General features: G+C 41.2%; 1 protein-coding gene across 1 annotated transcript; it reads left to right on the forward strand.

Moving 5' to 3' along the window:
• Window positions 1-19,357: 19,357 nt before the first annotated feature.
• LOC148032141 (major pollen allergen Lol p 11-like) lies at window positions 19,358-20,589 on the forward strand. The gene is made up of 2 exons (XM_087682774.1): window positions 19,358-19,736; window positions 19,967-20,589. The coding sequence occupies exons 1-2, from the start codon at window positions 19,553-19,555 to the stop codon at window positions 20,350-20,352; spliced, it is 570 nt and encodes a 189-aa protein (XP_087538900.1). The 5' UTR covers window positions 19,358-19,552; the 3' UTR covers window positions 20,353-20,589.
• The last annotated feature ends 301 nt before the right edge of the window (window positions 20,590-20,890 follow it).

Genomic DNA, 20,890 nt, shown 5'->3' on the forward strand with positions numbered 1-20,890 from the left:
CAAAGCTGAGGCATGAAGTTTGGCTCAGTTTGTGTATCATAATTCATGGTTTTTTCCATTTTATGCAAAAAATACATACGAAATAAAACCCTGCACCTATGCAACGTAGCATAACCTAAAATGTTAGAGGGAAGGAGTGATGTTAAGAGATTAAGACGGATGAGAGGGTGTGAATCTTTGAAATATTTGATTGTTCATTCCATTTAGAATTGTGATATTCCAGTTTAAGGGGCTAGTAGCACGAGGAATCACTGCTAGTCTCCATATATCGAAGCATACATTTAGTGAAAATCATGAAAGGGTTGTTTGGATCATCACAAAGTGTTGATTTGATGAATATTGTTTGTACACTAGGATCATATGCACTATGCATAACGCATGACATGCTATCAGTCCTGGATTGCATAGCAATTGTCTTCCTAGAATATGACTTATATGTGGAGTGGAAAGGAGCCTTTGTTGTATGACAACAACCCTCCCACGAACATAATCAATCACAAAACCAGGGACAAAGCACACAAAATCTATGTGTATGTCTCTGCCATTAATCTCAAAACTGAAAAGAAACCATAAATATCTTTTTTAATAATGAACCAATTTGTCCTCTTCATCCATAGCTTCAACCATTATGCAAGAACAAAAGGGAAAAGAGGAATGTTTGCACAAAAGACAGAGAAGAGAGGAGAGAGAACAAATATTTGGCACCACCAAAAAAGAGAATATGCAATTGGAGAAGAGAGAGGGAAGGGAAAGAGGCACATAACCACTCGTGCACTCCACCCCACCTCTTCCCCAAAAAGCACACCCCTTCGTATTTTATTATTTCTTTGAAACTTTGATACATTTTATATTATAAGGCCTTTAGCCTTTAATTTTGAGTATTCCAACCCTTTACAAATGCATACACATAACACTTGAAAGCATACCATTGACTTTAATAGATGTGGCCCCCCCTCCCCCTTATGTGGTGGGATATTATTTTAGTGATTTTGCAACAATTTAGTATTATTCTCTTGACAAAAAATGAAAATATGATGCATGCTTGGATTATTTTGTGCCTTGTTTTTATGCTTCTTTTGAGTGTCATCATATTCTTCCCACACTAAAACATGAAGCGTCCTCGCGAACCTTGTCAAAGAAGAACCACTGTCTAACACAAAACACTTCCAAAATTGTTAGTAATACAACTTTGATCACGAGGCCTAGTCATGGTAGGGTATGGGACTCCAAATTCATGACCACCAGAGTAAGGGAATTCCTGCCTCAAACACTCCCACACCGAAAAACTTGTATAGTCTCCAAAAGATAGGGTTTTATCTTCAACAATGATCACAACAACAACTTCTCCATTCCAATAGGGGAAATAAGGATGACTCCCTTTATCATGTAGCTCCAGACACAATCGAGGTTTGGTTAGCATTGTTAGTTTTGAGGATTAAACTTCAATAGAAATTTATATTTATAAAGGGGTGTTCATTTTGAATGTTAATTATAAACAACAAGCTTAGAAAGGATTTAAGGTATGTGTTTAAGTTTGATATTATATTAGTTAATTTGTTTGGTTTGTTTATGATCCTAAGTTTCATATTGAAATTGGTTTGTATGTCCTCTCAAGGAAAAATACTATTGGAGCTACATAAGAAAATGGTCACAAGGACTCCCCCTTAGTAAGGGATAGTGGAGGAAGGAGAGCGATGTATGAATTTAGAAGATACCATTGTACTACGAGGAATAAGAGGGTTATGGTGGAGAGGCATAGGGTAGAGTGGAAAGGTGGATTGATTAGGTTCCATCCAATCAAGAAGGGTATGTATATGAAAATTTTACCTAAATGCTTTTTATTTTTTTTAAAAAAAATCTTTCTTGAATAAATTATCCCTTTATTCACGTTTAGGGTGTTTTGGAAGAGAAGATGAAGAGGATTCAACACCGACAACAGGAGTCGAATGACATGTCATTATTGTGGTAAAAATGGCCATATTAGCAGTGAATGCTTCCACAAGAAAAGAGCACAGCAGATGTAGAATTACCACCACCAAAGTCAATTCATGAATGAAGAAGAAGAAAAAGATACTTCCGCTACCATCAACAACTCTGACAGATTGTTTTAAGAAATTTGTTCCCATAATGGATCTCTATGTTTCCCTTACTGGATTTGATTTGTAAAACCCTTGCCAAAGATGTAAAGTCCCAAGCTTTAACTTGACTAGGCTGCCTATGAGCTAGTCTTTCGGGCCATGTTATCATGTAGGGGGGGGCAAAAGCCAGCAAGTGTAGGGACTCATCATTTGAGGGGGAGTGTTGAGAAATAGACAAATGATGTATGCTCCAAGAAGAGTTGTCCTGCAAGCTTCTAGCTTGGTGTTCCTAATTGTATGACACTATGCCTTGCAAAGCTATCCACGCTAGTTTCCTCTTCTCTTCGAGGTTGGTCAAGATATCCTCGGATGGCCTACCATGGTGGTTCATCTAGGTTTGTAAATCGTACTTGGTTACCATTTGTTAAATTTTATCTAGAAAATCCCTAGACCGAGCTCTTTGTTGCATCTGCAATTTGAGCTAGTCTCTGCCATGTCTGTAGTCTCTTGTTCCACTAGGTTGTTGATGAGGGTGATCAAGTCAAGTAGATTCACTTCCCCAATGATGTTGGTCCTTGATGTGTCTGACCCCTATGTCCTATCTTCCTCTTGGTCCTACAACTTGGGATTCTCAATTACCCGTCTAAGTCTTAGGGTCTTCTCCTACTAGTGGGTTTGTTCAATTTCTTAAGTCTGATTGAGTTCCTTGCTATTTACAGACAATCCTCAATTGACCATCACTCTGTGTGTGTGTGTGTGTGTGTGTGTGTGTGTGTGTGTGTGTGTGTGTGTGTGTGTGTGTGTGTGTGTGTGTGTGTGTGTGTGTGTGTGTGTGTGTGTGTGTGTGTGTGTGTGTGTGTGTGTGTGTGTGTGTGTGTGTGTGTGTGTGTGTGTGTGTGTGTGTGTGCACTTTTCCGTGCATTGTGTGAAATCACGCTTTCATCTTTTCTTTAGATACACTCCAAGTGATGAAAAATAATGTGGGGTGCAATGCAGAATGGTAAATACAACTTCAACAATCCCATCTACGTTCTCAGCCTAATAGGGATTTAAGCTTGGTCATTGACTGGTCTTGTTGGTCTCTAGTGTCTGTGCTATGTCTTTTTGCTCAATCAAGGTCTAATTGAGGGTCTAGGGCTCAATTTGATGCTTTTAGCGAGGTGGACAGCTAGCAAGTTGGCTAGCATCTTGATAGATATGCAATTCACTCATTTTCTCATTTTTTGCATCAGAAAGGTGTTCCCTTTGTCTCTGTATTGCTCTCCGAGGTCGTCCTATGGTCCAGGTTAGTTAGGGTCAAAAAGTGTCAATTCAAGTAAAATCTACATTCGGCCAGGTTGATCCGAATTGCAAAATCTGAGTATTAGATTTGGCCCGAGTGGATCCAAGTGACAGACAACTAGGTTGAATCAGCCAGACCAAATGGCCAAATGACATGTTTGAATGCATGCACCAAATGCCACATGGCAAGGTGGGTCAAGTGTCTAGCTGAACATCTGATTTGGACGGGCCGAATATGGTGGTCCGAGTGGGCACGTGAGGCCAAGTGGGCCGAGTGACAACTGGGCCGAATTGGCTAGGCCGAATGGCCGAATGAAGCATCTAAATGAGACTCAACTGAATGGTTGAGGGATAGAGTGGTAGTAGGGCCGAGTAGACCAAATGTAAGCTGGCCTAGGGCCTATTCTGGGGTTGGGCCCAAAGTGGCCGTCAGAGTCTGTCACTCGGACAGGCCGAGTGCAATGGCACGTGGCAACAATGAATATGATTTTTGATTCGTTTGTGCAATCTATAGCATACTAGGTGGCAAGCACTTCTAGAATAGATCAATAGACAAAGGTTAAGGTCTGTATATACCTAGATTGCCCAAAAACGCTTGTAGAGGTCGATCAATCGGTCGCAATGAATGGGTCTCTCCAAGCTCTCTCTCTCTCTCTCTCTCTCTCTCTCTCTCTCTCTCTCTCTCTCTCTCTCTCTCTCTCTCTCTCTCTCTCTCTCTCTCTCTCTCTCTCTCTCTCTCTCTCTCTCTCTATGCTATTATTGCAAATGAGCTTCTTCCTTGGTGTCTGTTGAGATATTGGCAATCACACCTACTTAGCCTCTTTGTATGGAGAAGTGTGGGCTCAGGATGTAGAATCCCATATACACATTGGTGGAAAGTGCAGCCTAGTCTATTCCTATAAAGCATTGTACTTGCTCTCATATTGAATGCAATGTCATAGTACTTTTGTACTTCCAGCAAAGTGTTTGTGTCATTGTCAACACACAAGACTATGTTTATGAGTCCAAGCTTCCATCTTGGAACCTAATTCACTTGTGTGACATTTGGTCTTGATGTTTGTTACCTCATGAGCTCACACTTCCTCTTTCAACCTCCATAGCCATGCTCTAGATTTGACATTTTTACAATCTCTCAGGTTTTAAACCCTTTAACCTATCCAATCACTCCCCTTGTGACATCAACACATTTCCCATTTTTCCTCATTTTGTGCCCTGTTTAGGCCTATTTTACAACAACAACCCTAAAGTTTTTCGCTTTGATTTCTTAATCATATCCTACTCTAAATGCAACAAAAATCAAAACCCAAATACTGAAATGATTCCTCCTTCTTGCCTAATCATCAAAAAATCAAAATACTTACTTGTTGTGAATATTAAAACCCCAAAAAATCCTACCTATCTCAAGCTCTAGTTTAAGGATGAAACCCTTACTTCGTTGCTCGATTTGAGGCACGCAATTTCTCAAGCTTGAATCTGTTGGTCCTAGAAATGGTACTAAAATGTAGAGGGAGCTCATGCTCAACCATCAAGACCCATGGACCGCTTTATTGCTTCAAGTGTTTCAAGTGAGCACAAATGGCTATCTCTCACTTAGCCGATGTGCCTTTGATCCTACTAAGGTGTAGTGAGCTTATCTTGATGCCCGAATGAGTAGCCTCCTCCTTCAAGCAAGCCGATAGCTCCACGATTCCTAATGTGAGCTCAAGCATCCTCAAGCTTCACCTCCAAGCTCCATCCTTCATAGCCATGTGTAAGGCAAGAGAAGAGAAGAGAAGAGAAGAGAAAAGAAGAAGAAGAGAGGAGATGATGGAGAGCTTCTTCTCCAAGATCCCTCACCCTCACACACTCACTCCCTCACACTCTCACACTCCCACTCTCAAGCACACATAAGCAAGCAAGAAGGAGAGAAGAAGAGAAGAAGAGAAGAAGAGAAGAAGAAGAGTCCACTTTAGCCACACACCAAAGAATGAGCTTCTCATTCACTTTTGAGTTTATACACAAAACCCTTATCCCTTTGGGCACCCATCCCTTTTACATGATCGGTCATTGTGGTAAGATCCTCTTTTTCCCATTCCCTTCTAGTTGTCCTTTCTCTTTACCTATGCTCGCCTACCCTTTACAATTTGCACAAGAGGGAGCTTGGCACTATTTTACAAAAGTTTTAGGGGCGCCTTGCATTTAAAAATGTGCTTTTGCCTTTGACTTAGGTTTTGAGGTCGCCCTTGTACTTTTGGCTTTTTTCCTTCCTGTTTCTTCCTTTGTGTCCACATTTGGAGTTTTCTTCGACTTCTTTGGACTTATTTTTCTCCATCTCGAACTGGGGTTAACAAGAAGCCAAGTTATTTTACTTGGTTCAAGGAGAGCGAGAAACAAGGGAAAGTATAAGAACGACGATCTCTCTGCCCATAGGGAAAAGTCTCATCCCAATTCCTAAAAAGACACGGAGCCGAGATTGTAGCTAAATTCTACATGGTCAATGTTATCTGTAATATAATGTGTTGAATTGTAAAGAAGCTCCTAGTTCACTAAGACCACCTTGCCTTACAATAGATCCATTGGGAATCTTACCCTCCCACTTCCCTCATTTGGCAAGCTTCAATTAACTAATTATCTAACATGTTCATGTTTGAACATATAAAACCAATTTCCTTAATTAGCCTTATAGGTCATAGCATTCATTCATGTAACTTAGCTCATGACACACAAACAAAGAAAATAGTTCTTTAAAAAGAAGCTTTTATTTATTCTTAAAGAGTCTTATATAAATTTTCACATTTTACTCATATGGAAGAACAACTCGTAGGTCTTATTTTCACGAAGATTCCACTTTTAGCTAGTAATAGAGCTCTCAAGAAGTCCATTGTGAGTCACACAAGAGTTGGTGATTCCTAGAATCATAAGGGGTTTACTAGCTAGAGCCCCCTGACACCCTCACCTCCTCCTACCCAAGGGTTCCCTATGGAGTGACTTCTTACCATCAGGGCCAGTCCGAGCTCTCTAAGGTGGTAAAAACCAATCCCCTTGGTGAAGGGTTCCACAACTAGCCTTGGGAGAGTAGTGTGACTCTTTTATCTTGTTGTAAATTCGGTCATTTAAGATCCTAAACTTATACACTCGTATATTTTCAAGTGTGTCAAGCAATCTTTTGCAAACACCATTGCAATCATAAGCAATCCTTTACAAACACTATTGCAATCACAAACATGATAGCAATCAAAAGTACAATTTAACCTAGTGACAGCTTTCCAACTTGGTTTCTTTTTTCTTGGACTTTCTTAGGGTTTTCAAAACCCCAAGATAAATAAATTTCTCCCAATGAATCTCTCCTTGTCTGCTATAATTAGTTTATCTAGCTTGTTTAGATCATGCTCAGAATCTCTTTTGGACTAAACCCCTTGTGTAAAGTTGGACGCTTGATGTTATTGTGAGCCTTGGTTGATTAGCTACATTTATGTGTTCAAGGTACAACTAAGTCTTAGCTTGTGAAAGCTAACTAAAAAACATTAGAGTTTTTCTTGTGTGAGTTTGTTTTAAGGTAAATGCTATGAAAGCTATCAAATTGAGTATTTTTCCCTAAGAGTTTTGAACTTCTAATACTTTGAAAGAGGATCACTTAGGCTTTTACATCACCTCTTTGAATAAGGGTCATATTTCCTTTTCTATATGGGTCTAAGTGGGTCTATTCTAATTATCCTAGGGTTATTTGACGAATTAAGTAAAAAATTCAATAACTTTAACTTAACTAATAATGTTGAATAACAAGTGTAACTCATTTCATCAAAGAAAAAACTTTCAATTAGCTTAATTTAGTAACCAAATAACAATACTTCTAACTAGAGTAATCACTCTTTCCATGTATCCACGTGACTTATGAATGCCCAAATATGTTTGATGCATTTACTTGTCCTCTTATTCATTGCTAAAATGGATTTTTGTGTAGATTTTCTAATTGATTTTTTGAAATTTATTGTTGATCTATTCAATGCACTTTGATTAAATGCAACTATCCTTGAATTTTTCCTAATTTTTACATTATCTTCTAGTCTAATTTATTTGTTTCATGAAGAAAGCCCAATGTGAATTTTTTTTCTATACTTCGTCTTCTTAATTTAATAACTTAAATTAATATTTCCTATCTCATTCTAACATTCATTTTTTGTCAAAATTTATTAACTACAAATAAGGGATTAGGTTGTGAGTGTGATGGCATGTTGTCCATGCTTGCGGCTCTATTCATGGCTCCCACGCTTTCTGCTCTAAAGTTTCGTCTCTTTGGGACCATCACATATATTTTTATGATGATCCTTGGCAACCTAGATATATTGTCTAATAGCCTTAACTTGATCATCCATTTCTTCCAACATCTTCTTCAAATCTTCCACTTTCAAGGTAGGGTCTGAAAAGTTTAGTGGGATTAGGCACTCTTGTCCATACAAGGCTTGGAATGGGATCATCTGTATGCTTTGATTTGATATAATGCATTGTAAGAAAATTCCACCAAATTTAGGTATTGTATCCATCGCTTAGGCTCCTTGCAGTAGTAAGCTTTAAGTATGAATTTAATGACTTGGTTGACTCGCTCAATTTTCCCATCAACTTGAGGATGATTGGTGGCAGTGTTGAAACGAAGTTGGGTACCACTGGTCTCAAATAAACTCTTCCAAAAATGAGAAGTGAATGGAGAATCATGATCACTAATGATCATTTTAGGCAATCCATGTAGCCTAAGAATCTCCTTCACAAAGATCCTTGCAAAATTTTTTAAACCTTGTAGTTGGTCTTGATTGGCATAAGCGGTGAGCAACCTTAGTTAGTGTCAAGATTGTGGGAGAGAAGGAAGGAGTCTCACTTGTAGCTTTCTTACTTGCACAATGGGGGAATACACACACAGGTGGAGGCTGAAAACAGTTTTCCTCTTCTTAGTTGTGTAAGCCAAAAAAACTCTAGTACAAAGAAATAGAAGAACCCTATATATGGGTCTCAAACCAAACTCAACTAACTAAGGTAGCATACTAACTAAGCCACGAACTAAAGTAGATAAGGATAGCTGTCATCTAGCTATTATTCATGGGCGGTGTACCAACCGCATCTACAGCTAACAAGTCGGTGACATAAATGCACAACGGTCACCCTAGCATATCACGAGTGGAGCACGATATCTCAGCACTCCCCCTCGAGCTCAATCCCAATTCTTGCACACCAAGCAAACCTCTAAACTTGCGCAGCTTCTCTGCGCCCAATGCCTTCGTGAATATGTCAACTACCTGATCCTCTGTGCTGACATAAACTAGATCAATAAGACCTAGTAAAACCCTCTCCCGCACATAGTGATAATGCACCTTAATGTGCTTTGTTCTAGCATGATAGACTGGGTTATTTGCCAAGTGTATACTGCTCATGTTGTCACAATAAATGACAACTGGCCCATCTGTAGGCTGATGCATATCATAAAGTAGCTTATGCAACCAAGCTACCTCACATGCAGCCATTGCTGCACCCCTATACTCAGCCTCTGTGCTCGACAAGGCAACTATAGCCTGTTTCTTGCTGCTCCAAGTGACTGCAGCACTCCCAAAAGAGAACACATATCCACTGGTAGATCGTCTATCAAAAATACTACCAACCCAATCAGCATCAGTGTATCCATGCAACTGTATCTGAACCCCAGTCTCATAAAATAGTCCATACTGCAATGTGGACTTCACATACCTGAGTATGCGTCTAGCTGCATCCAAATGTGGTTTCCTTGGAGCCTGCATAAACTGACTTAACAATCCAACAGCATAGCTCAAATCTGGCCTGGTAATAGTCATATAAATCAAACTTCCTACTATGCGTCTGTACATAGTAGGGTCTTCGAGAAGCTCACCTACATCTGCGCTCAGCTTCACATTCTGCTCCAAAGGAACTGAAATAGGCTTACAGCCTGTCATCCCATATTTGGACAACATGTCCAATCCATACTGCCTCTGCAAGAGCCGTATCCCACTTGGTGATCTAATCACCTCAATGCCCAAGAAATAACGAAGCTCTCCCAAATCCTTCATCTCAAACTTCTGCTTCAATAGCATTTTCACATGAAGGATATATTCATCACTATCACCTGTCATAATCAAATCATCAACATAAATGACAAGTAGCATAATACATTTCTCTGTTTTTCTCACATAAAGTGAGAAATCTGCCTTGGAAATCTGAAAGCCAATAATGACAAGATACTGTCCTATCTTATCAGACCATGCTCTAGGTGCTTGCTTCAAGCCATACAAGGCTTTCTTCAACTTGCAAACAAACTCAGGATGAACAACATGCACATAACCAGGTGGCTGCTCCATATAGACCTCTTCTTGCAAATCACCATGCAAGAAGGTATTCTTTACATCCATCTGATGTAAAGACCATCCCTTTGATGTAGCCATAGCAATGACTACTCTTACGATAGCCATCCTTGCAACCGGACTGAATGTTTCTTCATAATCAATGCCATATGTTTGTGTATACCCCTTGACTACTAATCTTGCCTTGTATCTGTTCACAGAACCATCTGCATTGTGCTTCACCTTATAAATCCACTTACAACCAATTGCATTCTTATCTTTAGGCAAAGGTACCAATTCCCATGTAGCATTTGCTTCCAAGGTATCCATTTCTTCATCCATGGCTTTCTCCCATTTTTCTTTTCCCATGGCTTGCTCAAAAGAAGTGGGTTCTGGTTCCTGTATCACTTTGACCATATAGGCATAGTGAATGGCTATAAATCCATCATATTTCAGCCTATCCACAGGATACCTAGCTCTGGTAGACCTGCGCAAAGTAGGTTCATTCCTAGGTGCTCTCAAAACATCCCTGGTCTTCCTAACTCCAGGTGTAACAATAGAAGGAATACCCAACTCATCATCAATGCTCTGTTCTGAGCCACTGGATTCACCATCCACATAAGAGTGACATGCATTCACATCAAACATGGGCTGATCTACCTTCTCTTTTCCTTTTCGTGAAACCTGCATACCACTATTTGCATTGTTTTGAGGAGATTCTCCTGATCTCAATCTACCTATCCATGGCGAAGAATGTGAACCAATACTAGAGGACACTCCAGGTCCACTAATATTTTGTGACTCCTGCTGTGAATTCTGTGCAGCATTACCATTTTGTGCATCTACATCATCAATCACATTTACTGGTTTATACCAGCTACTCATCTCATCAAAAACAATATCTCTGCTCATTGTAAACTTACGAGTAGAAGGGTTATAGCATCTATACCCTTTCTGTTGCAAAGAGTAACCAATAAAGATGCACTTCTCAGCTTTTGGATCCAACTTGGATCTCAACTCATCTGGCACATGGACATAGGCAATGCAACCAAAAATTTTCAAATGAGAAATATCTGGTTTCCTACCAGTATACCTCTCCTCTGGAGTCATTCCATGTATTGCTGTAGTGGGAGTCCTGTTCATTATGTAGACTGCTGTAGCAACTGCTTCAGCCCAGTAAAAATCTGGCAAGTCGTTTTCATTGAGCATGGCACGAAATACCTCTCCAATATGCCTATTTTTCATTTCTGCAATTCCATTTTGTTGTGGGGTATGACTGCATGAATATTGCTACTTTATGCCATGCTCCTGCAGGAACCTTGCAAACTCATTTGAGAGGTACTCTCCCCCTCCATCTGACCTTAGGCATTTTATTTGCAGGCCTGTTTCTTTTTCAACCATAGCTTTAAGAGTTTTGAAATTCCCAAACACTTCACTTTTCTTTTTCATAAAATACACCCAAACTTTTATGCTATAGTCATCAATAAAAGTGACAAAATAATGACAGCCTCCAATAGATGCAGTTTTAGTAATCCACACGACATCAGAGTGGATTAATTCCAATGGCTTCTTACTCTCTTGAACATGTTTAGGAAATGGTTTCCTTGCCTGTTTTCCAAATTGACAGGCTTCACATACCTTATGCATTTCTGCAACCTTGAATTTAGGCAATCCTGCAACAATATTTTGGGCTTGCATTGATTTAAGTCGTTGTACATTAACATGACCAATGTGTTTATGCCAGATATCAATATCTGCAACTACACCGGTCCCATGTGCAAACATTGCTGGACTCAATTCAGGCATGTCTACATCCAACGCAAACATTCTGCCTTTCTTCTTTCCTTTTGCTATCAAGCGACCTTTATTTTTCATATCCTCAACAAAGCATCCATGAGAATTAAATCTGACCTGCAAGCCCTGCTCAACCATTTGACCAACAGAAACCAAGTTCTTGGTGATATTCGGGACATGAAATACATCCAACAGGTATTTCTTTTTCCCATCCTTCATAAACAAAGGAATTTTTCCAATCAGCACAATAGGATGTGCGGTATCATCACCAGTCTCCACAAATCCTGGTTTTTCCATTTTCCTTGCATCATGCATCCATTCTGTATGACCTGTCATGTGGTTTGATGCACCTAAGTCAACATACCACACATCGTTGCTTTCTTCTGCACTTGTCACAGAATTGGTCATGTGCTGCACCATAAACAAATGCTCATTTCTATCATCACCCTATCTACTAGAAGATGCATAATTCCCTTGTTGCAATTTTCCATTCATGATGTCATTCTGCTTTTTATAGTAGTCTTTAGCCATATGACCCATTTTACCACAGTAGTAGCATTCAACATTGTTGTTTGCATTTTAGCCTCCTTGCCATCCACCACGACCTCTTTGGCTCCCCCTGCCTCTAGAGTTACCACGTCCTCCTGCATAGGACTGGTTTTCTTGAGTTTACTGCATATTCTGATTTCTACCATGTCCTCCAGATCGGCCTCCTCTACCTCTGCCTCTACCTCTTCCATCATTTGAGTAGAAGATAGCTTCTTCTGAAGTTCCTCCTGAAGAAGATGCACCACAATTTCTTTGCTCCTCTGAAATTAGAAGAGCAATCAACTCCTCAAAATCAGGAAATCTTTCACGGACGGAAATTGATGTTCGGAACTGTGCATAATCCTTTCCTAGACCATTCAAGATCATAGAAACTAAATCATCATCTTCCACTGGCGACCCAATGGAAGCAAGTGTATCTGCAATCTTCTTCACCTTCATGTGGTAGTTATTGATGCTCATACTTTCTCTTTGCACATTGTGCAACTCTTGCTTGAGCTACATTTTCCTGGCTTGTGTATTTGTGCTATACATTTTTGACAGAGTATCCCATGCCTCCTTTGGCGTACTTGCATCCTGAATATGCACAATCATAGAGTCTGAAATACTAATAGACAGCCAGTACATAACTTTTCTAGCTCTCTCATGCCATCCTTTAAATGCCTGCATTTGCTATTGTTTGGGAACATCAGGAAGAACTGGTTCTTCTTCATTTCCTGCAACGAATTCTCAATATCCTTTTCCCATCAGGAAATTCGTCATTCTAAACTTCCATGCTTGGAAGTTGTTCTTGTCAAGCTTTTCAGTGACAATCTGTGAAAGAGAATTAGATGCCATTACAGAACACTGCAAAAAATTCTGTCACTGCAAAAAACACAGCTTCAGCCTCACAAGGGCAAATCTGCAAAACTGACGAAAGTGGTATTTGACCACACAGTCACTTCCTAATGACGATTTTGCATCAACAGGAAACAAGGATGATTCTGTAACTCCCAATGTCTCTGCGCACAGGCATACGATGCAATTTCTATGGTAACTTTTCACCGACCTGTAGAACAGTGGTCACACAGCAAAAACAGGGCCTTTTCCTAAGTGCGTGTGGAAAACTTCCGCCTCCAAAACAGGCCCCGAAATGGCCTCGAATCAAAAAAATAGGGCTACACCGCGAAGGGCGTCTCAGTCTGAGACACTGTACTCTTGCACTTTCTGGCTGTGCTACCTGCAGAGACCTGCTCCCAAACTCGAAAAATGAAAGCAACACTGGTCCTCTTACCAGAACACCGCGAACTTGGTTTGCTTTCTTGAGCTCCTTACCACAAACCAGGCTCTGATACCATGTCAAAATTGTGGGAGAGAAGGAAGGAGTCTTACTTGTAGCTTTCTTGCTTGCACAATGGGGGAACACACACACAGGTGGAGGCTGAAAACAGTTTTCCTCTTCTTAGTTGTGTAAGCCAAAAGAACTCTAGTACAAAGAAATAGAAGAACCCTATATATGGGTCTCAAACCAAACTCAACTAACTAAGGTGGCATACTAACTGAGCCACGAACTAGAGTAGATAAGGATAGCTGTCATCTAGCTATTATTCATGGGCGGTGCACCAAGCGCATCTACAGCTAACAAGTCAGTGACATAAATGCACAACGGTCACCCTGGCATATCACAAATGGAGCTCGATATCTCAAAAGTTAGCATATCCATAATGACTAGGATTGAATGGTATCCTCCTTGGACATAGGGTAATCCAACTAAAAAATCCATGCTGATAAATTCCCACTTCATTTGCAGGATGTCGAATGGTTAGAGATTTCTTGGCATCTTGACATGCCCAGCCTTAACCTGTTGGCAACTTGGGCATTCAGTGACATATTTAAGGATGTCTCCCTTGAGCTTCTCCTAATGAAACTGTCTTCTTATAGTGTTGAGAGTCTTTGCATAACCCAGATGTCTTGAGAAAGGAGAATCATGGGTTTTCCAAAGTATCTCCTTTTTTAAGTTTTGACTTCTTGGGATGCACAACCTCATCTTGAAGTAGATAAGTCCTCCTTTCTAGTAAATTAGTTGCAAAAGGTAAGCATGTGGGAAGCATGTTTGAGTTGGATGTAAATATTCTTGAGCTAAAGGCTACTATGTTTACACAAGGTTCAAGAGTTATGGCTAACATTGACATTTGGCACAAATGTATTGGCCATGTAAATGTGCAGTAGTTGAAAAATATGTAGTCACATAAAATTGTGACAAGCTTGCCTAAGTTCAAAGTGAATCGTATGGAAAAACTATATGAAGCATAGCAATTTGGAAAACAAACAAGGTATGCACTTCCTCATTATAAATATGCAAGTAGGAATTTACTTGATGTTGTATATTTAGATGTATAGGATCCTAAAATTACTACATCAATGGCTAGATGTAAGCATTATGTAACCTTTCTTGATGATCATACAAGGAAGGTATGAGTGTACTTCATGAAGGACGATTTAAATTTTTTTATTAAGAAATAAACACGTATACATATTAAGTGCTTGAGGTCAAATAAAGGGGGAGAGTACCCTCTTATGAATTCAATAATTTTCTAAACAGCATGGAACTCAAATGTAGTTTACATACAGGTACACTCTGTAATAGAATAGTGTTGCTAAAAGGAAGAATAGGCACATTATAGAAATTGCACAAGCCTTGATAGATGAAAATAATATGCCTCATTACTATTGGGATGAAGCTATCTCTATAGCTATGTATATTATGAATAGGACTTCCACTTTTGCAGTGCATGATGTGACACTAGACAGAAAGTTTATTAGTAAGAAATCGAAGTTGTCGCATGGTAAGATAATTGGATACATTGCATAAGTACATATTCCTAATGAGTTGGGAAAGAAGTTGAATTTAAAATTTGAAAAGTATGTATTTTGTGGTCTATTCCCTTGATCAAAAGGGTTATATGTGTTACAATCCAGTTACGCACAAGTTACACGTGAGCAAAAATGTGTTTGATGATACGAGCAATTGATATGTTACTCAAAAATAGGTTATTCAAATGAAAAGATGACTACAGAAAATGCGTGTCCATATTCGTAGATATTAAGTTGGCCTCCTCTTCTACTTGGTTTATGGAGAGACCATGGAGTGGTAGGTTGCATGTGAATAGCACTCCTATACAAGTGTAAAAAATATATCACATAAGGGGAGAAAAAAGGTGGTTGAGTCACCTGGTATTCTAGATGTTTTTGTAGGCTATTCATATGTAGATGGTGAGTCTAATGGCTCAGATCAAAGTATGGATGATGAGTTTGGTATTCTAGTATTTCATGATGTAAGAGAAACTAGGGCATCAATGTAAAGGGATCACAAAGTGCTCCATAGGTACATAGGTCAACAAGAGTAAAGTATTGTTAGAGATCATAGCCTATTTGGTGGGCAGGCAGCTGCACAGTCGGACCAGCAGGCTGCTGCACAGTCGGACTGTACAGTCGGACTACCACGTGGCAGTCCGACTGCCTGCAGCCGACTTATTCCAGGCTGCGCCCTATTTCTGGCGCCCCATTTCAGGCAGTTTTTCGGCTATATATTGCCGACGTTTCCAGCTGTCTGCCCACTCTTCTCTGTCGCAGATTACAGACTGGTGCTGTGCAGTTTTCTGTCTCTGTTCACAGATTTCAGACAACAGACAGTGCAGACTGCAGCAGACTTCGAGGTGGACAGCAGGTCGCATCGTCGAAGTGGAGACACGCAGTCCAGCGCACTGCGCCCGTGTATATCTTTGTATTCAGCATTCTTTATACAGCAGATCTTCATTGTCCACTGTCTCTTTCTCTCCCTTCTCTCTCTGCGTTCTCTCTCTCTCAGTCCTACGCTTCCGCACCGCTGCACTCTGACATGGTATCAGAGCAGTGTTTGAGGGCTGACTGAGCGCAGAATCAACCTGAAGTGGAGTTTCCATCGCGACAAAAATTTGTGTTTTTTGCGTTTAAGGGCAGATAGGAGGGCTGCGCCTTGGAACAAGACTGAAACGAGTGTGGGCGCACAGGAAAGGAGTACAGGTGGTGGATTTGCTGCTGTTTACTGTTGTTTGACGTGGAGAAAGTTTGAGTTTTCAACCTAAAAGTGCAGGTTTTGCTTTTTCATCGCCTCCGGCGGGTGAAGAAGCTTCGGGACGCGGAAGAGCCTTAGCAGGCTGAGTTTTCCCAGTCAGAGGGGGCTGCTTTTGCGTTTGAGAAGGCATTGCAGGTGAAGATGTCTACAGAGATGGACTTGGAATTCCAGGCGATTATGGACCGGAAGGTGCCTGTCTTACCGGCTCTTCCTACAGATCAAAAGCTCGACGGCGACAACTACCGCATTTGGCGCGTTATGATGTTGGCCATCCTAGAGTCCTATGATTTGGCGGAGTTGGTCCAGGAAGATATTGACCGGCCTTCGGTAAGAGATGAGTCCAAACTCTCTTCCAATGCTCGTGCGGAGTTGGCCAGGGCCCAGCCTCATTGGGACAAACTGAATGCCAGGATTCGATCCTTTCTCTTTCTATCATGCACTACAGCCGTGATCGCTCACATCAAGCACTTGACGGTGGCTCATGAGATATGGCTGGAGCTTGATCATAATTGCCTACAAAACAACATATGGATTACCTGCAAGATGTCACAATTTTTTATGTAGCTATTATTGTAGTGGAGAAGTATCTAGTCACCACTCAAAAATAGTACAATGCTTTGCATAAGGCCACCATAGCTAAAGTGGAAAAAAGAGTTCACAAGGCTTTTGTCACATTTGACTTGGATTGTGTCAAAAAATGATCGAGCTTCTCAATACTGGCATGTATATCTATTTTCTAGGCCTTCATCCAATAGAGGATGAATTTGTTTGGTGGTTCAAGATCACATACCAAGGCAAAGCTACACTTGTGTAGTATAAATTTGTTGGTTTAGGTTTCTACCTTGTGCTTATTTCTTCTTGGATGGGGTGCAATTAGGTGCTTACCTTAGCTATGGACCATAAAGGCAACTTGGTCTGCATGCTTCCATGGAGTTCAAGTTTCTCTATGGAGGGAGTTGTACAACATCAATGTCTAGTTTGTATATCTTTTGTTGACCTATTGATCTAGCTTGACCATGAAATGGAGCATCTTTTCAATCCTTGGGAATATTTTTGTATGTTTCCATTGTGGTTTCATCCATGATCAAACTTAAACCTAAACATAGAGTGTGCATCCTTTCGGATAGGCAAAATGAACCCCTTGAGATCTTGGAGCTCATAGACTCCCAAGGGTTTGAAGTGTCACCAAGGTTCGATTCTCCACCTTCCTTTGATGCGTGCTACCCTTCTAGAGAGAGAAGTTATTTTGCCAAGGCTTCCCCCAAAAAATTCTATTGTTGCCAATTAAGAAAGTCCTTAGGAGGAACCTAGTGTTGTAGTAGATAAGGCAACTTCAAAGACTGATTAGAAAGAGCCCCTAGTCAAAAAAGGCAAGCAACAACATACCACTAACACTAAAGTTAATGGTGTTGGTACCAATATTCATATGAGTAACACATAGAAGACAAAGGAAGGAGCTGCCAAGGTAAAGAGCAATGAGGCTTTTAAAGGGGATGACCAAAAAAAGAATGTTGCACCTAAAGCTTTGGTGGCTAAAGGAAAACATATAAAGGCTAGAGGAAAGGTATCTCTCAAAAAATTTGCAAGGACTCCACTTGTGGATCCAAATTTATTTGTGCCTATTGAAGGGATGGATGAAGTATCCCATGATGTAGTCCTACACTATTGAGAGTTTGACGGTAACATCCTAATTGACCTTGGTCACCTAGGATGTCAGGGGACCACACATGGCAATGAGATAAGCAAGTCCTTCATGGAGTAATTAAAATATGCAAGCCATGAATACTATGTATGCACAATAAATTAAGCTTTATGAAAATGGAGTCATGAATGTACAATTTGAAGGATGGGATATCTTCTCTGCTCTTTGGAAATGAGTGAGTGGTGGTATAGTACTAGCTATAGTAGGAGTTTGGACCCTATTTTGCTTAGAAAAATGGTGAGAGGAGTGTTGTAGGAGCTAAGGTGTCAATAGCAAATGAAGCACTTACATTGATTTCTAGATATGCATCTAATGTTTCTACTATTAGAGGTGTCCAATGGAGGATAGTCTTGGAGAAACTCTCTAATGTGCCCACAATGATTATCATTAATTGGAATATGACATATAGCATTGGGTAGTATGGATTTATTTATGGCAGAAAGATTAATAACCCATTACTACACCTAATTCTTTCATTTGATCACGGATGGACTTTGTCCTTATAAACCTTGATTGCATAACAAGATGTGCGAAAGTCCAAAAAAATTTAAACAATAAAGTTTTGAATGCTCTTGTCAGCAATTTGGTTCATAACTTTTATATGTAATGCCCTCATTTTAACATGTCTCCACTAGGCCTTGATTCGAAATCAAGTTGGGAGCTAGTGGGCAAATCTAGAAGATTACATGGCTCTAGGTTTGGAAGTGGGCAATGAATTGGGCACTAGGGTGGGCAACATGAGAGGGTATGATGTAGAGTGGTTCTCGGTGAAGTATCGATGTGGCAACAATGGAGTAAATGATGGATCTGTGTTAGTCGTATAACACGTAGCAGCTGGTGATGTTGAAGTCAAATTCTTTTTTTACTTGAGAATCAAACTTTTAAAAATATGGATAGTTGAAAGTTGTCTCCACTAGGCCTTGATTCGAAATCAGGTTGGGAGCTAGTGGGCAAATCTAGAAGATTACATGGCTCTAGGTTTGGAAGTGGGCAATGAATTGGGCACTAGGGTGGGCAACATGAGAGGGTATGACGTAGAGTGGTTCTCAGTGAAGTATCGATGTGGCAGCAATGGAGTAAATGATGGTTAAGTGTTAGTCGTCTAACACGTAGCAGTTGCTGGTGATGTTGAAGTCAAATTCTTTTTTTACTTGAGAATCAAACTTTTAAAAATATGGATAGTTGAAAGTTGGCAATAGTAAGTCGAAGGTTGGCATCTACAATGTAGGCTTACTTGTTCGTACCAGGCCTAGGGTTTGGTACCTAGTTTGGGACCCCAGGCCTGATGTGAACAGATCCCCAATAGCGTGTCCTTGTTTGGGGTTGAAACCAGAGGCAAAAACCAAGGGGTCGTGGAAACTTGAGAAACAAGCCGCAGGGTTCCATCTAGGATGTGTCGCACAGCCTGGTGGGAACAGGTCCTCTCGTATCGCAACTTTGCTTCATGTTCCCTGATGAGGCCACCTTTCAAGCTCGTGAGCGCGGTGTCACGTGATATTTCCGACAAGGAGAGGTGGCTCCATCCCACCTACATCTCTCAGTACACCAAGTAGCTTTGTGCAGTGGCCAGCTCGGTGGGTCTCAGAGGCGATCTTGACAAGCAGGTGCTAGCTCTAGCGGGTAGGTGAACCGTGAAGGTGAGCTGTAAAAAGGGCGGAGGAGGCTTTGTTGGAAGCACTGAGCAGAGACAAGAGAGAGCGTGTGAGAGACTGATCTACAGCCAGCTTGCAGGAGCTCAGCCATGGCGGGGTTTCGGGTTCTGATGTGCGGTTTGGTAGCGGTACTGTTGGTAGCAGGTTCAATGGCAGTAGCAGAAGAAGAGAAGAAGCAGGCAGGTGCCGGAGATCCGTTGGTAGTGACGGGGCGAGTGTATTGCGATGTGTGCGGAGCCGGTTATTTCAGCAAGTCGAGTTTCTACCTCTCAGGTTCTCTCTCTCTCTCTCTCTCTCTCTCTCTCTCTCTGCATTTTAGCTCTGTCTGTCCGTCTGCATCTGTTTGCCTGTGTGCATTTGTATGCTTTCTAATATATGGAAGTGTCTGTCTCTATACGCTCTCCCATATTGTATGGCAGTTGCAAAGGTAGGGTTACAGTCTGTCTCTCTCTGTGTCTTCTCTATCATTCTCTCTCATATCTATGCTTTTACATGTACGGCAGGCGCAAAGGTAGGGTTACAGTGCAGCGCTCCTTCCTCCAGCTCCTCATACCACGTCACGGCCTTCGCTCAGGCTGTGACAGACAGCGATGGCAGGTTCCGGATAGCGGTAGAGGGGGAGCACGAGCGCGAGACGTGCGTGGCGATGCTGCTCCATAGCTCGAGTCCATCGTGCAGCGTCCTCAGCAGGCACAATGAGATCGATCCATCGTCCGCCTCCATGGGCGCGCAGCGCGGCTTCGCGAACGTGTTCTTGAGCCGGAACGCTGGCCTAGCAGACAATGTCATCCACACGGGCCCTTTCAGCTTCCAGCCAGGCCGCATCTCCCATGCCGCCTGCGCGCCAGAGCTTGCAGCTGCCGCGGAAGCCATCGCCACCGGCAATTGAGACCTGCAGAAACAAGCACATGACTTCCGCTAGCCTGTCATGACTAATTACAGCTGCCGGAGATGGCAGTTCCCTACATCGTGGCCGCATTTTGCAGCTCTTTGTCGTTTGTTCAACCCAACATTAACTGAAACCAAGTTTATTAAGTCGGTGTGTGTTGCAATTGCTACGTTTGTGGCTTGTAGGGTATATTGCCTGGCAGAGGTGTTTATATTAATAATGATTATTGTTGCCTAAGTTTTCCGACTCCAAAAAGTCTCCCAAGTCAGTAGTTCAATGTGTATGGTTGTGAGTTCAATGTGCATGGTTGTTATGCTACAACTTACAAGACCTTGATGACACATTGCTAGTGCATTTTTTGGGACTCAACTTGCTTAATGGAGTCAGTCCATTTTTAGAGGAGCTTCGCCTACTAGAGAATGTCTAGGACATGGTAGCTCTCCATTCATTCTTGACTCGGACACGATGTTGCACCATTTTCAACACTTTTGATTCTCTCTCTCATTGCTTTTCCTCCTCTCTCCTCACTAACCACTAC

This window comes from Lygodium microphyllum, chromosome 8, assembly GCF_053477565.2.
Source record: "Lygodium microphyllum isolate KBCC chromosome 8, Lygodium_microphyllum_v1.1.10, whole genome shotgun sequence".
In the NCBI taxonomy this organism is placed as follows: Eukaryota; Viridiplantae; Streptophyta; class Polypodiopsida; order Schizaeales; family Lygodiaceae; genus Lygodium; species Lygodium microphyllum.